This window comes from Anabrus simplex, chromosome 5 (assembly GCF_040414725.1).
Source record: "Anabrus simplex isolate iqAnaSimp1 chromosome 5, ASM4041472v1, whole genome shotgun sequence".
NCBI classification, from domain to species: Eukaryota; Metazoa; Arthropoda; class Insecta; order Orthoptera; family Tettigoniidae; genus Anabrus; species Anabrus simplex.
In genome coordinates, this window is record NC_090269.1 from 29,896,033 (window position 1) to 29,911,675 (window position 15,643).

The 15,643-nt window shown below is 38.6% G+C and overlaps 1 protein-coding gene across 4 annotated transcripts in view; it reads left to right on the forward strand.

The window, feature by feature from the left end:
- Sgf29 (SAGA-associated factor 29) overlaps positions 1-7,485 on the forward strand; it is a 93,591-nt gene extending 86,106 nt beyond the window's left edge. For all 4 annotated transcript variants that reach the window (XM_067147919.2, XM_067147920.2, XM_067147921.2 and 1 more), the window contains exon 6: positions 6,596-7,485. In XM_067147919.2, the coding sequence (XP_067004020.1) occupies positions 6,596-6,786 (191 nt within the window). In that variant the 3' untranslated portion in view covers positions 6,787-7,485. The remainder of the gene's footprint in view (positions 1-6,595) is intronic.
- Positions 7,486-15,643: the final 8,158 nt, after the last annotated feature.

A 15,643-nucleotide genomic window follows, 5' to 3' on the forward strand; every position in this document is an offset into this window, starting at 1 on the left:
ATTATTATTATTATTATTATTATTATTATTGTTATTGTTATTATTATAATAAACCTTATAATAGGAATATGAAAAATCTATCTTACCGTTTCCATGACAGTTATTCCTAATGCTTCTAACATCTCTCCTCTTGAAGGATGCATGTTTAGAGCTTACTAGGGGAGTTGTAAATACTGCAGCAGTTGCTAAACAATACAGAAGTGGGATTATAAAGAAGGAAATATGCATTCTTTGACACCACTCGCCAAAATTTACTGCAGCTGGTAAACAATGCAGATGCCGAATACAGTATTAAGTAAAACAACCTTCATTCCTAAACTAAAAGCCCGCCAGAACTAAGCATCAATATTAAGAACTAAAGCATTTATAGACCAAGTGACAGCTTTGGTCTACAATTGCAGAATGTTTAGTCGATTGGTCTACTATTGCCTTTTAAGATGATACTTGGTCTTCAAATGCAAAACACAGTAATGTACTTAAATGGTGTGGCGCTTAGGTTTTTCTTTATTTTACAGGAAATTTTAATGAAGAAAGTTGGCATTTCTCGTTTTTATATTGAAGTTTGATGTCTTGGCCACCAGAATGCAGGAAAATCCTGAAATGAGCAAATTGTCGTTTATTGTACGAATGCATAACTTCGTCCAAATATGAAAACATGTGCACAGGGCCCAACAAAAATATCGAAGTATTATTGCAGACATTGCGGATCACACTCTTTCTAAAACAAATGTTAGTAGAAGCCTTTTATTTTGGAGCAGTGAGTTATTAAACTTATTTTCTGGTCACACTCTTATGCCCGGGTGCAGAAAACCCTATCAAAGTTTGACTGGAGTTTGATTGGCAATCCATGCAGATTTGATTGTCAGTCATCCTATGTGAGTTACATAAACAACAATCAGTGTTTGATCAACGATCAATCGCCCATCAGATTTGACCAGCAAATTCATGCTGATGAAACACTGATTCTCCAATCAGTGCTTGCGGTCTTTAAACTCAAAAATGCTTTTCTTTCATTAAAAACATCTGATTAGACGTTTCAATGATAAATAAATTCAAGCTCATGTAGAAAGTGCGATTTGAGTGACGTAATGTGCTATTTTGTTTTACATAGTCATTATTCTCACATATAACCTCAATCTTGAACATGGAACGAGTCAATTTATATCAATAAAATTTTGAAATAAATACTTATTTCTGGCATATTAATGTCCATGTAAAACCAGACTTTTTAGAATTAATAAACAGGCGTGACAAAACTTCAACCTATCCGCATTCTTACTTAATATTGTTGAGGGATACTCGCATATAATTGAAAATAATAAAAACGGATGCTGTGTGGGCAAAATTACAAAAGAGTAAAAAACCATGCTGCATTTATAGGCGGGCGTAGCCCTCATCGGGTTAAGGAATTTTACAACATTTTCTGTATCCATAACTAGTCTATCACAAGACAAATATGCACCTCGCTAGTCAATTTCACACAATTATGTTCCTAATCCAGATATGGGCTAACATATCACATGACAAATATTAGCTGTACTTCACAGTACCACTCACACAAAATACATTTCTACCTTCTGAATGGAATGCGAAATACAAGTACAAACAGGCTTACTCTGCTATTCAGCAATCTCGCTGCTAACGAGCAAGCAAAACTGAACATTCCTGAGGCTGACAACTTGCTCCCCGAAAGTGCAACTTATCCTTTGAAGTTGAGGAAGGCCTTCTCCCGTAATCACGTAAATGTGGCAACATCTCTTGCCCGAGTTGGAAGTCTCTGTTTCTTTCAGAAGAGATGACAAATACAGTAACATTTTCAGATCTAGGACAGATGTGATCGTACTAAGCGGTAATAGCGAAAATTCTTGATGCGATAAGAGAGGTATTTTTTATATAGATTTAATACGATGTAAATTGGGGCTTCGAATTTACGACATGCTAAGCATGAAAACGTGTTAATGAGAAATGCACTAATGAGGTTTCACTATATTTTTTAGACCAGGTAAGACTGACACAATAATTTCCTTTGTTTAAATTTAAATTTATTAATTGTAGAAATATGCTTTAATTAGGTATAAATATTCAATTTTTTTGCATTTGTCATTGTTACGGGGTTACCCTGGAATGCAGAGGTGAAAGAAGGTGCGGGCTGGAATGGTCTAACTACAAAGCTGAGATATTAATTAAAATTTAATTAAAGGTTATATTTTCAAAATTAGCAAAACTTAACAATTTTGACCTAAAATTTGAACATTCAACAAATAACAACAAGTTAACAAATCAGGTACAAGACCAGGAAAGCCAAGATTTAGAGATACTTTAACGATCTGGGCTTCAAGCCCCCTTTTTACAATTCCTGAGCTCTCAGCTCACAACCACATATTACCAAAGGGCAGAAATCCCCTTATTGCATGGAGCACTTGCTCCCACCTGGCAATGTCAAGCCTCCTAGAGGCACATATCCAAAATACAAGAAAGAGCTGACCCGCTCTCAATTTTTCAAGCCTATTAAAGGCAATACCAGACTTTTACACAAAATTGCCATCAAGGCACAGCTTACATCAAATGAAACGGGGGTATCTTGTACCCAACCTACTGGGCCTTCGTTGAAAAAGAACAGGTTAAGTAAATGGCCCAAAATGCAAAACAGAATGGAGGCGTGTACTTGCACTCCTGCATGAAACCTTTTTAAAACCTAAGAGGCACTAGGCCGAAGAAACAGGGGCTAATCCCAAACTATGGAGGTGACTCTTATGAGAAAACTTTAATACATTACAGAAGGGAAGAAACAGTTACAAAACATAGTCACCTCAAACCAAAAATGAAGGGGAGCTCAAGAGGGTAAAGCACTCTCTATCCCCGTTTTACAGTTAAAGATATGTGAAGTTTTACAAAAGCGACGGCAAATTACATGTTTCAAGATAGGTTACATAATAAAGGTTTCGGACCTTCCCCGCGGGTTAAACTGCTGAGCTAGCAAGAAATAAAGATGGTTAAGTGGCCATTACCTTGTTGAAGAGCTGCTGCCGGATGAAAGAGGCGCTTCCCGCCTCCTGCTACACTTCCATACACTAGGCTAGATGTTCGAGTGGCCGAGAGACAGGAAAATCAGCAGTTTTTATACTCTCGGGGAAGATTCGAGACCTTTCATGAATAATTAAGACACACCCACAGTCGTTTATTGGCTGGCTAAAAGTTACACATCAGAATTGGAGAAGAAAGACACGATTGGTCAAAAATTAATTACAGAAATAATTGATTGGCTAACTTCAAAACTGGTGGAAAGAAAAGATTTATATTGCCAACCCACAAATGAAAGAACGAAATTTAGTAAAGAACAAACTTATGAATACAAAATTTCTTCAAATAAAGTTCTTCCACTTTGCACCAGGGTGCATGGTCATAGTTTTTTGTAGAGACATCTATCAGAGAATGTCCACACTTCTTGATCAATAGAAAACAAAACAAGTTGAACTCCACATAGTACTGACAACTTCGTAATCACAAAATTTACTGCAGTGACATCTGAGAAAACTTATGAGTTGATACAGTTGTTAAAGTTCAGAGTTTCTCCAGTAGAGGAGTACTTAAAGGCGGAAAATTCAAATGTGTGGCGTATAGGTGTACCAGCCAGTACAGTCATGTTGATGTAAATCTCTATTATATTGTATGATATGATTGTTATGAATTAGATTGTTGATAAACTTAACTATAATAGGTATTTATTTTATCCTTATTGACTTGTCTGAATCTATTAAAGAAAAAGTGTATTGACAAGGTGGGCCCAGCATAAACTATTTTAAATAGTTTCTTTAATAGATGAATTTTACTGTCAACGTTTTTGAAAATATCGATATTGAACTTAATCTCTAATTCCAAAGGTAGTATCCTAGGCAGGTCATAAAGAACTTTAGTTGGTGTTAAATACTGTGCTCCTAACAAATTTCTAATGGCCCTATTCTGTAGAACTTTCAGTGGTTTCAAATCTGTTTACACCTGTGATCCCAAATGAAAATTATAAGTTATGTGAGAATGTATGAAAGAATAATACTGTGATGTCTGTCCAGAAACTGATAGGATTCCTTTGAGTTGCCTAAACACACCAATAATTGGAGTAATCCTATCACATAAACTAGAAATACGCTGTTTCCAACTTAGGTCGTTATCTGTCCTCAAGTCCAAGAAATTTACTTTGTACACTGGCTGAATAATATTGTTTCCAATTAGTATCTGGTTAGAAATAGACATGATTGCTCTAGGTTTATGAAATATCATAAATACCATCTATTTGGTGTGTAATGATAACTTTTTAACATCAACCAGCTATTTAGAAGTGTAAGATCTGCATTCATGTCCAAGATTAAATGATCAACAGTATTACTGACATAAAAAATGTTAATAGCATCAGCATACATTGATGCAGTAAATGTCTGGCTGGATATTCCGCTGCAGTAATGGAGTAAGTCCGTACAGTCACCGACTGAACGCTGAGTTGCAAGAGACTATCCTCATTATTCCATATTGAAAAGCTGAGTGTCGAGTGGTGGTAAATAACTCGACTCCCTAAAGGGGTCAACAGCTTTGGGTGGATGCACCCCTTTATGTAGGTTGATGGTCCTCTCAGTGTAGGAAATAACACTGGAACACATCACAAGTGTTTGGCTCAATGGCAAAACAAGCAGAGGAGGAATCCGTTAATCTCCCATTTCCCAACGGTCTTGGAGGCAGAAGAGTTCATGCCAGACGAACTGGCTTTGAAGGCGCACCTTAGTAGTACTTTAAGTCTGTGGCAGTTCGTTGCAGTCTCGGTGTTTGATCCTACATGTCTCATTTCATATGTGCCACAGGACACGGCTCCGAAATCACAGTGCGTGGGTCACTTCCCGGCAAGCTGAGATCCAATATAGTTGGTCCATTATCAGACATTATAAATATTCCAGCTAACTCATTCCTGACTGCCAGCGTTTCGCCGCCGTGTGCTAAGTTGTGCTCATCAGTTGGTAAATAGCACACCCACCAAGACACATGGCTAGTGCATACCATGGAGGCCACTGCGTAGGCTACTTGGAGTCACCGGCAGTGCCAATGCTCTATGAGAGGCTTTGTCTCATTTTCAAAAATTGATGCCTGCCTGGCCATCAGATGATAAAGATGTTGATTCCCATAGGGAACCTGAAATATTTGTCCCGAATGAGTAAATTAATAATACCAATGTAGTTGGTCCGTTATTGGACATTATACATTTTCCACATACACACAGTAGACTGGATCAATGAATAAGACCATCTGGTCGAAAAGGTGCTAGCTTTTATACCTGAGAGGAAGATTCGAGAGAGCTCTTGGCTAAGGCCCGACACACCCCCAATTCTTATTGGGTGATTAAATAAATACTAGACATAGATTGATTGGCTAAAAAATAAATACCGGTATACAAAATTTTCTATTGGCCAACATCTTAAGTTGGCGAGAAGAGATCGAAGTGTTGTAAACTTTAACACACCAAAAACAAATAATAATCAACTCAGTGTAGTAAACCTTAAAATAAAAAAATAGTTCCTTATCACACTAGAGGGCATAGCATACGTTTTTTTAGTAGAAACATCTGTAGAGAAAGTCCAAACTTCTTGTATTAGTTGTTGCGACTTTTAGATGGTAGATAGCATTCTTCAAGGCAGTTCATTTAAACAAACAGGGCGGGTGTACCTCCCGGTGCAATTTCGTTAGGAAAAAAAGGTATTGCTAATTAGATCCACTGATTGTTTTAATCTCATAATCTTTTTTCATCATCATTATTTTAAATTCTTGTCATTGGATATACTGTATTTTAAAATTTTAATTATCATGTCCTTTTGTTCCATCTCGTACCATTAGGGGCCAATGATCTAGCTGTTAGGCTCCTTTAAACAACAATCATCATCATCATCAACCATTCATTATTAATGTGTTCAAGGTAGCAACTGTGAGGCTGGCTTTTCTGTTATTTCATCTCCTTTTGGTGTTTCTTATACTATTTGGATGAACTACGGACTCTTTTGAGTCATCATTATTTCCAGAAGTACTTGAAGGTTGGTCTTTAGTTGAGTTATTTTTCATTCCAAGGCTCATTCTTGGTTGAAAGCAATTTGCAAAGTACTCTTCCAGTTGACTTGCTAGGCCTATCATTGAAGAGGATTTTTCTGTCGAGGTTTTTTTCTCTCTTAGCCGTTAGCAGTCCCTGCCAAGTCTGCAAGGCAGCAGTTCGTTGATGAATTCATGTGTCATTTCCTACACAAAGGTTTCATCAAACCTCCTAAGGGGAACTCTTCCACCCATAGCCGTTCGTTCACCCTTAGGTTGTCAGGTTTAGTACTGGCCGTCCAACCCTCGGCCACACAGTCGCAGGTCTTACCGTGTACTGTCACATTCGGTAGCAGGATTTCTCCTGACCTAACATATGAGAAGCAGTAGTAAGACATAATGGAAAATGTTGAATTAGAATTTTATACCAAGAAAACTTTAAGACAACAAATTTTTATTTTTCAAGTGTAATTTTATTAATGGAGTAAAATTTGTTTATTAAAATTATGTTTAATTATTATCATGTTATGTTTCACAGTGATGGCACTTTATCCACAGACAACATGCTTTTATAAGGCTGTTGTTAATCAGCTTCCTACCACTCCAACAGAAGAATATGAGGTTCTTTTTGAAGATTCTTCTTACGCAGATGGCTTCTCTCCTCCATTAACAGTAGCCCAACGCTATGTCATTTCCATCAAGGACAAGAAAGGGAAGGGCCAGCCGTGACAGTCCGCCATGGAGACAACTCCAGAAGTATTACCCAAATTAGAAACAGCAGAAAGCAAGCCATCATCGGCTTTACTTTGAACTGCATGAAACGAGGGCATGGAAACTTAGAACTTGAAAGTGCATTTGTTAGACAGTATTGTAAAGTGTGAGGAGAAATTATTGATCGTGTGAAGACAAGCATTTTTTAAACATGTGAGAATGATGAGGAATTTGTTTGGTGATGAACATGTAATGAACTTAAAAGAGCTATACATATGCAACTTTTTAAAGTTTTATATAGTACTCAGGTTTTACCTTGTGAACATGTAGTGTATTTCAGTCACTGAATATGGTCATGATTCACCTTTAATGTTGGTACATGTTGTTGTTTTCTCGCACCAAGGCAGGGATCAGAACTCCTGTTTTGTAGTTCTGATTCGTACATCATGTGTTCCTATCTAGTGTGTAGTCCCTTTCCATTACGTACCGTAAAATTGTATTGCTGCTATGGATAGCAGACATACGAACTTCAGGGCTTCAGTTCTAGAATCTTCATAATGACTGGAAAGGAAATTGTTACAAATTTACCAAGTTATTTGCTAAATTCATGAAACTTGACCCTTAATGACTTAAGTTCACAATGTCCTAAGTAATGTGTACAAAAAGAATAGATAAAGAATGCATCCATGTAGGTTAAATGCAACAGTCATGAAGTTCAATAATTATTACAGATTGGTCTACTTTCTGTCATCCCTTGTTGGGAGTATGTTGAATGAAAGCAAGCTAGTAACAGCCATACCTAGAACATCCTTCTTCACACTTCCTTTTAAATGAGTACTCTGAAGATGTTTTAAACAACCCTGGATAGTCACTGGAATATCATGCACTCTCATCCTATATGTTAATTTTCCCTTCTCCTTCTGTAATAGTAATATGCCAGAAATGTTCTTGTTCTGATACACAAACCATTCTTATTCAGCAACCTGGTAACCAATGTTGGGCCCCTCAATTAAAAATTATATATATGTCCTGCATGCATTGTACATCCTGTAACTGCAGTATTTTTAGCTTCTTTTACCTTAAAAAAATAGAGAAGAGAGTTTTATAAAATCAGTCAGCATCTTTTTGTGCACTTTTCTCATCATCATCATTGATTCTCTACTCCAGCAGGCTGGGTGTGGGAATGAATAGGCCTCATCTTGAGACTTGTTGTAGTATTATTGAAAGTAATCCCTGTTTTTCCTCTTCTGCTGACTTGCTATGCCTAACACAGCCAAGGGCTTTTGTCAGGGTGAACTCCCTTAGCTTCATCTACAAGGCAGCAGATTGAGTACTGAAATACCTTGGCGTCCAACTGCACAATTCCGAAGCTCTCCTTCTCTACCAAAGTTGACATTAACGACTTCACTATAACCCTAGCAAGAGGCCCTTACAAGGTTTTACCAGCCGAGCCCGCTGGACTATGATTTATGAAAGATGTGTTACCTCTGTCACTTGCTCTTTGTCCTGGCTTGTGACAGGCATAGCCTGGCGTACCGTATGCTGGGCCCAGGTTGGCAGGGCATTCCTCCCTCTTCTAATTAATTTGTAAGGTTTGTTATTATTCAGTTTTTTCATTTTCTTGGTAGCCTCTGTCAGTTATTAGAGATATGGTGCACTTTCAAAAGGTCCACTATATGAAGATGTCCACTGTTTGGTAATGCGCCCCTATGGAAGCCACTCACTTCCTTAAAATTACCCTATTCAAAAAGGTCCAGAATTAAAATATCCTTGTTGGTAAAAGGTCAGTTAAACTGAAATATCCGTAATACAAAATATCCATATGTCATATTTTGATAAGGTAATGTCCAACATGGGGAAAATATGGAATACGTTTAAGATCTATCTATAAATATATATCCCTCTAACTGTCTTTCACATCAATATTGAAAAAATGAGAACTTTTCAGCAATTGAAACAGCAATCATAAATAGCTTATTATCTCTCCTTTACAAGTGAAATACAATGAACCTCTCACAACAAGTATGTTTGAACTTTCTGAAGAACGATAGTTTCTTTCAGCGAAATTATATCATCTTCACCACGTTGATCCACACAACTCTGCACAGCTCTATTGGCTCAAGTTTGATCTATGAGCGCTGAGCTAACTGTGGAGACGCAATAAGTCGACTGTGCTCTGTTGTGTCGCATTCCATGGCAATATTAAGAAATTGAGAACGTCTAGAAGGCTGAAATTGGCACAAGATAGAGGTTTTAAAAGCAATACAATGATCACCATTCTGGCAATCCAACGATATTACCTCCATCTGTAACCACGAGATAGAAATCTTGCCACTGAGTTTCTGGAGTGATGTCTAACCAATTTTGATCATGAATGTTTCATTGTTGCTATTTCCATGGCAGAGAGATTATTTGGTCAAGAGGGAATTCTGCATTCTTGGTTCTTTCTCAATAAAAATCATTCAGTGAAGTGAGATTGTCATTTTGACGCTAGTAGCAACATTGACGTCATCATCTGCAGTAATTACCGTATAATCCCGAATACCACCCGCCACCGAATAAGACCCGCACCCTAAATTTTAGATGGAAAATTACAGAAAAAAAAGTAAAAAATCAAATAACTTACATACCTATTTAATTTTCTTCAAATATACCATAAATATAAATTCAAACAGCTTACAATTAATAAAATCATCACAAAAATCGTAAATAAATCGGTACAGTACTAGTAATACCAATATAAATGGTCCGTTATTGGACATTATAAATTTTCCAGCTAACTCATTCCTGGTTGCCAGCGTTTCGCCCCCGTGTGCTAGGCTGGGCTCATCAGTTGGTACCTAGCACACCTACCAAGACGCTGGATAGTGCATACCTTGGAGGCCACTGCGTAGGCTAATTGTAGCCACCGGCAGTGCCAATGCACTATGAGAGACATTGTCTCATTATCAAAAATTGATGCCTGCTTGGCCATCAGATGATGTAGATGTTGATTCCCATAGGGAATCAGAAATAATTGTTCCGAATGAGTAAATTTATAATACCAATATAAATGGTCCGTTGTTGGACATTATAAATTTTCCAGCTAACTCATTCCTGGTTGCCAGCGTTTCGCCCCCGTGTGCTAGGCTGGGCTCATCAGTTGGTACCTAGCACACCTACCAAGACGCTGGATAGTGCATACCTTGGAGGCCACTACGTAGGCTAATTGTAGCCACCGGCAGTGCCAATGCACTATGAGAGACATTGTCTCATTATCAAAAATTGATGCCTGCTTGGCCATCAGATGATGTAGATGTTGATTCCCATAGGGAATCAGAAATAATTGTTCCGAATGAGTAAATTTATAATACCAATATAAATGGTCCGTTATTGGACATTATAAATTTTCCAGCTAACTCATTCCTGGTTGCCAGCGTTTCGCCCCCGTGTGCTAGGCTGGGCTCATCAGTTGGTACCTAGCACACCTACCAAGACGCTGGATAGTGCATACCTTGGAGGCCACTGCGTAGGCTAATTGTAGCCACCGGCAGTGCCAATGCACTATGAGAGACATTGTCTCATTATCAAAAATTGATGTCTGCTTGGCCATCAGATGATGCAGATGTTGACTCCCATAGCGTCTTGGTAGGTGTGCTAGGTACCAACTGATGAGCCCAGCCTAGCACACGGGGGCGAAACGCTGGCAACCAGGAATGAGTTAGCTGGAAAATTTATAATGTCCAATAACGGACCATTTATATTGGTATTATAAATTTACTCATTCGGAACAATTATTTCTGATTCCCTATGGGAATCAACATCTACATCATCTGATGGCCAAGCAGGCATCAATTTTTGATAATGAGACAATGTCTCTCATAGTGCATTGGCACTGCCGGTGGCTACAATTAGCCTACGCAGTGGCCTCCAAGGTATGCACTATCCAGCGTCTTGGTAGGTGTGCTAGGTACCAACTGATGAGCCCAGCCTAGCACACGGGGGCGAAACGCTGGCAACCAGGAATGAGTTAGCTGGAAAATTTATAATGTCCAATAACGGACCATTTATATTGGTATTATAAATTTACTCATTCGGAACAATTATTTCTGATTCCCTATGGGAATCAACATCTACATCAACAGTACTAGTACTCGGATCATTCACAATTCACCATCGTCATCTGAAGTTTCACCATAAAAACTTTCGTCGCTGGCATCTTTCCACAAATAGTCATCCTCACTACTGTCCACTGAATTTGAAATTCCACATTTCTTAAAGCTTTTGGATACTAGATCATTGGGAATGCGCGCCGATGCGGTCTTGATCCAGCTGCATATTAGTCCCACTTCAGGCCTGTTCACGCGTCTGTTTAATGTTAACACGTGATCACCATCAGACATCCATTCGGTGTACAACTGTTTCATTGTAGTTTTGAAAGGCTGGTTCACGCACACATCCAGCAGCTGCAGAATAGAGGTGAGTCCTCCGGGAATTATCGCAAGATCGGTTTTTCCTTTCCTCATCATATCTTTTATGGCGTCAGTTGTATGTCCTTGGTAACTGTCCAACACAAGCATGTTTCGTTTTTGTAACAAAGCTCCTGGGCGATGTTGCCAAACGCACTTCACCCAGTCCTCAACTAACGCACTGTCCATCCAGCCGGACTCGTGTTCTAACAATAACACCGGACGGCAAGTTTCCTTTTGGAAGTGTTTTCCTTTTCAGAACCACATATGGAGGGAGTTTGGTTCCATCTGCTAATACGCACAACATTACCGTACATCGTTGCTTTTCGTTACCACCTGTTCTGATGGTTACACTTTTAGAACCCTTTGTATGCACTGTATTTTCCAACGGCATTTCAAAATAGACAGGTGTCTGGTCAGCATTCCCAATTTGCGACAACAAATAAGAATTTTGCTTCCTCAAATGAATAATGTGATGCTAAAAGGCCATTCATTTTTCTTCATACGCCCCAGGGAGACGTTATGAAATAGACGTACGTCTCCGAATGCACAATCCCTTTCTCCGATAAAAGTTTCGGATCCATCTGCAGCTTGCAGTAAAACCCTGTGTTTTGAGTTCTTTTGAGATCTCTAGTGCTTTCATTTGACACATTTCACTAGAAACACCATATCCTAACTCATGTTTTTCCATCACAAATTTGTGGAATCAGTCTTCAGTTTCCGGAAACACTGCACTCCGCCCGCAGAATGCTCTGCGATCGCCGTTACTTTTTAGAAGTTTTTCCTTCTTCTGCCAATCACGAATACACGATTCATCAATATCTTACTTTCTGCCAACGACACTTTTTTCCGTATATTTCAGCTTCACTTACAACTTTAAGTTTCTCTCGCACAGTAAATGACCGCAGACACTTTGAATCCATCGCTTACTGTCGAGACAGCACTTTCACGGGACAGATACGGAACTCGAATGTGAGTGAGGTAGACTTCCGTAACCAACAGTTTTGACTCTCACAAAGTACGATATCCCGCAAGATCAGCTATTCGCTCACCCAGTATGCCAGCAACACTTGTGAAACAAATGACTATCGAGCATCCGCAGCAGCGGCTTTCATATTTACCCATATTCTTTGATTTACCATATTTTATTACCTTACATTTCGCGATTACATGCCACTGTAGCAGTATTGAAAAAAAATCGATCTTGTTTTCTAGAATGCAACTAAAACACAACAAGACGTGAATGCCCGTTTACATGTAGTATATTGAGTACGATAACCGTATTCAAATCTATTTCAGTACTCCATGTAAACGTAATAAATATTTACGAGAATGAACGGCTTGAATATGACCCGCACGCAAGATTTAGAACCATTATTTTGGGGAAAAAATTGCAGGTGGTATTCGGGATTATATGGTATGACTGCCGACTTAGTACAAGTTTTATTCATAAGATACAACATCGTCATTTGAAATTTTAAATTACTTCTCACATAGTAATTTTGGTTGGTGAACAGGCTTTCATACTAGTATTTAATAAACTTTGATGTATTTATATTGATAGAAAGCTTTAATTCATCTTCATGTAGATCGTCCTCTTGAAGGTCAATATGTAATTTCAAATATTTTAGATGACTCTTAGATAAGGTGGAATGTCATTTTCATCTTTGTAATTCTGTTCATTTCTGACCATTTCATATGTTGGACCTTTTTGTACATAAGAAGTCATTGTATGGTGGACAACTTTGTAGTAGGACTTTCAGTTTTTGGACCGGTTGAACGCAGGACCTTAAACAACGAACTTTGTAGTATATGGTCATATTTGTAAGTACCTTTTGTTAGTGTGGACTTATTTTATGGACATATCTTGCAAGTGCCTTCTCGATTTCATGTAATCTTGATTACAAATCTCTTTCTCCATTCCTTGTTCTGTACCTTCATTGATATTGTATTCTCTCTCTCTCTTTTTTTTTTTCTCTCTATAATTCAGCACCCAAGGTAAATAAGGAAATTTAGAGCAGGGAGCAACTGATGTCGGCAAGATACACTTAGAGGAGATTAAATAGACACAAAGAATGATTTCATCAGTCAGTAAAGAGAAGGAGTCCAAACCAAACTGCATGGCACTACAGCCCTGGCGGTTGTTGGCCTACCAAGCATTGCTTAACCTGAAGATCTGCAGATTACAATGTGATGCATGGTCAGAAGAACGAATACTCCTGACTGTTATTCTTTGCTTTCCAGACCGGGGCCATCATCTCACAGTCAGATAGGTCCTTAATTCTTCTTCCTTAGGCTAAGTGAACCTTAAAGCATCCCTCAAATCCAAGTAAAAATTCCCTGACCTGGCTGGCATTCAAGAGGCAGGAACACTACCCCTCAATGACGGGTCTGGTTAGAGGAAGAGTCCTCTGCAAAATAATCTGTAATCTGGCAAGCATTCTGGAGATTGGTAGAACACTGAGGACAGGTGTGGAAGAGGTTAGTCATGGAAGGAAATACAGAAAATGGTGTCCGTTGTGATATTATGTTCAGACCCTGTCCCTGCACTTGAAGTGAACTGATGTGCAGTTGCAGATTCTCTCCTGCTGGAAAATACATTGAATCAGATCTATAAATGTCTTCAGCAGTTCAACTCAACAAGAAGAATTTTGGGAGTGAATGTACAACGGAATGGAGAATGACTGTGATATTATGTGCTTTTCTTGTTATATGTCTGTGTGGACAGGAAGTGAGTGCTTAATGGAAACCAGCCCAGTTCTTGATCTAGAATTTGTAAAAACATTGCTGGTTGAGCAATCATTTTGTCCTTGGATAGTGTACATTTTCTTATTATGATATGTTGAAACTGGGTATCACTTTGATGAATGTCACAGGTCTTAAGCGATTTACTTGTGGAGGTTGATAGAAATTGAGGGCAAAATGTCTTTTGTTTAGAAGAGGATCTGTAGGTTATGGAAGAACATTTCAGCAGGAGATTCTTAGTGAGATGGGAGGAAGAGTCTGTTTTCGTTCATGCATCCTATGCTCAAGGATGGAAGGTCAAATCCCAGCATGGTTTTCGGCTTTTAATCATCTTAAATACTAGAAAATCATGTGACACATAAGTTAATAATAAATGTACATACGTCCAACCCTAGTCTCAATTCTCTACGGAGTCGGGTATGAAGTGAGATGAATCCTCATAGCAATTTTTTTATGACTGGATGCCCTTCCTGACATCACCCTCTTCAGAGGAGTTAATGAGACGAAATGAATGACGTGGCATACAGTAGTAGAAAGGGAGAGGGTGAAACCCGGTTATGATTACAGTTGAACCTGCTTTATACGTAACTCTGTTCTACGTAACTCGTATTTGTACATAATTTCCTTTTGGTCCCGGCAAAATATAATTTAAAAGCGTGTTAATTAAACCTTATTTATATGTAATCCGTTTATACGTAATTCGCTTTTATACGTATTAAGTGTCGGTGAAATATAACTGAGTTTTGCGTAGTTGTAAAGAGAAAATGCTTTTTTTAACTACTGTATTTATGAAGTTTCCTCTTTGCCAGCATAGGCGGAAGTAGAGCGATCAGGTTTCGGTGCTGAAACAGAACACAAAGAGTTTCGCTGAGTGACATTGTTGACGCTTACTTACTGGCGGCTTAACAAAGGTGAGTCCGCTTCACTCCTCTACCTTTGTCGTTTTTGACACGCCGCCAAATATTAAGATACATTATAAACAAAGTGGGCGGTTTTGGAGCGGAAACAAAAGAATATACAGTAAATTTGTTTGGATATGAGAATTTCTTTCGTGGGAACAATGGAGAAGTAAAATGTCCACGGCGCCGGTATCTGGTGTTCACTGTTGAACAGTAGTTTTATCATTCAGTTGCTTTTGATTAGCCATGGAGAACAGAAAAAGGAAAAGTTATACGAGAAGTGGACACTAATCCACACAAAACAAAAATGGAAATTGCTTCAGACTTAGGGATTACTTAGATCGCGCTATGTACAGCCATCAGTAAAAGAAACGCTATTTTGGATGAGTTCCTAAAACTGGGTTCAAAATCAGCAAAGCGCAGCCGTCAGCAAGAAGGATGGTACGTAGATTTGGAGAAAGCACTTTTCACATGGTTCCAGCAAAAGCGGGCTGAAGCTCTAGCAATTAGTGGCAACATGCTGAAGGCAAAGGCGATAGATTTAGCTAAAATGTTGAGTATCACTGATGATTTCAAGGCTTCATCAGGATGGTTGCAAGGATTTAAAGATCGTCAAGGAATCAAAGGGAGAACAATTCGTGGACGACGTCACTGTGCAACACTGGAAAGAAGAGGTTCTGCCGGGCGTCGTAAGCGATTATCAGCCTCCAAACACGTACAGCTGTGATGAGACCGGCCTATTCTACAATCCTCTTCCTAATAAAACATTAGCTGAAAAAGGTG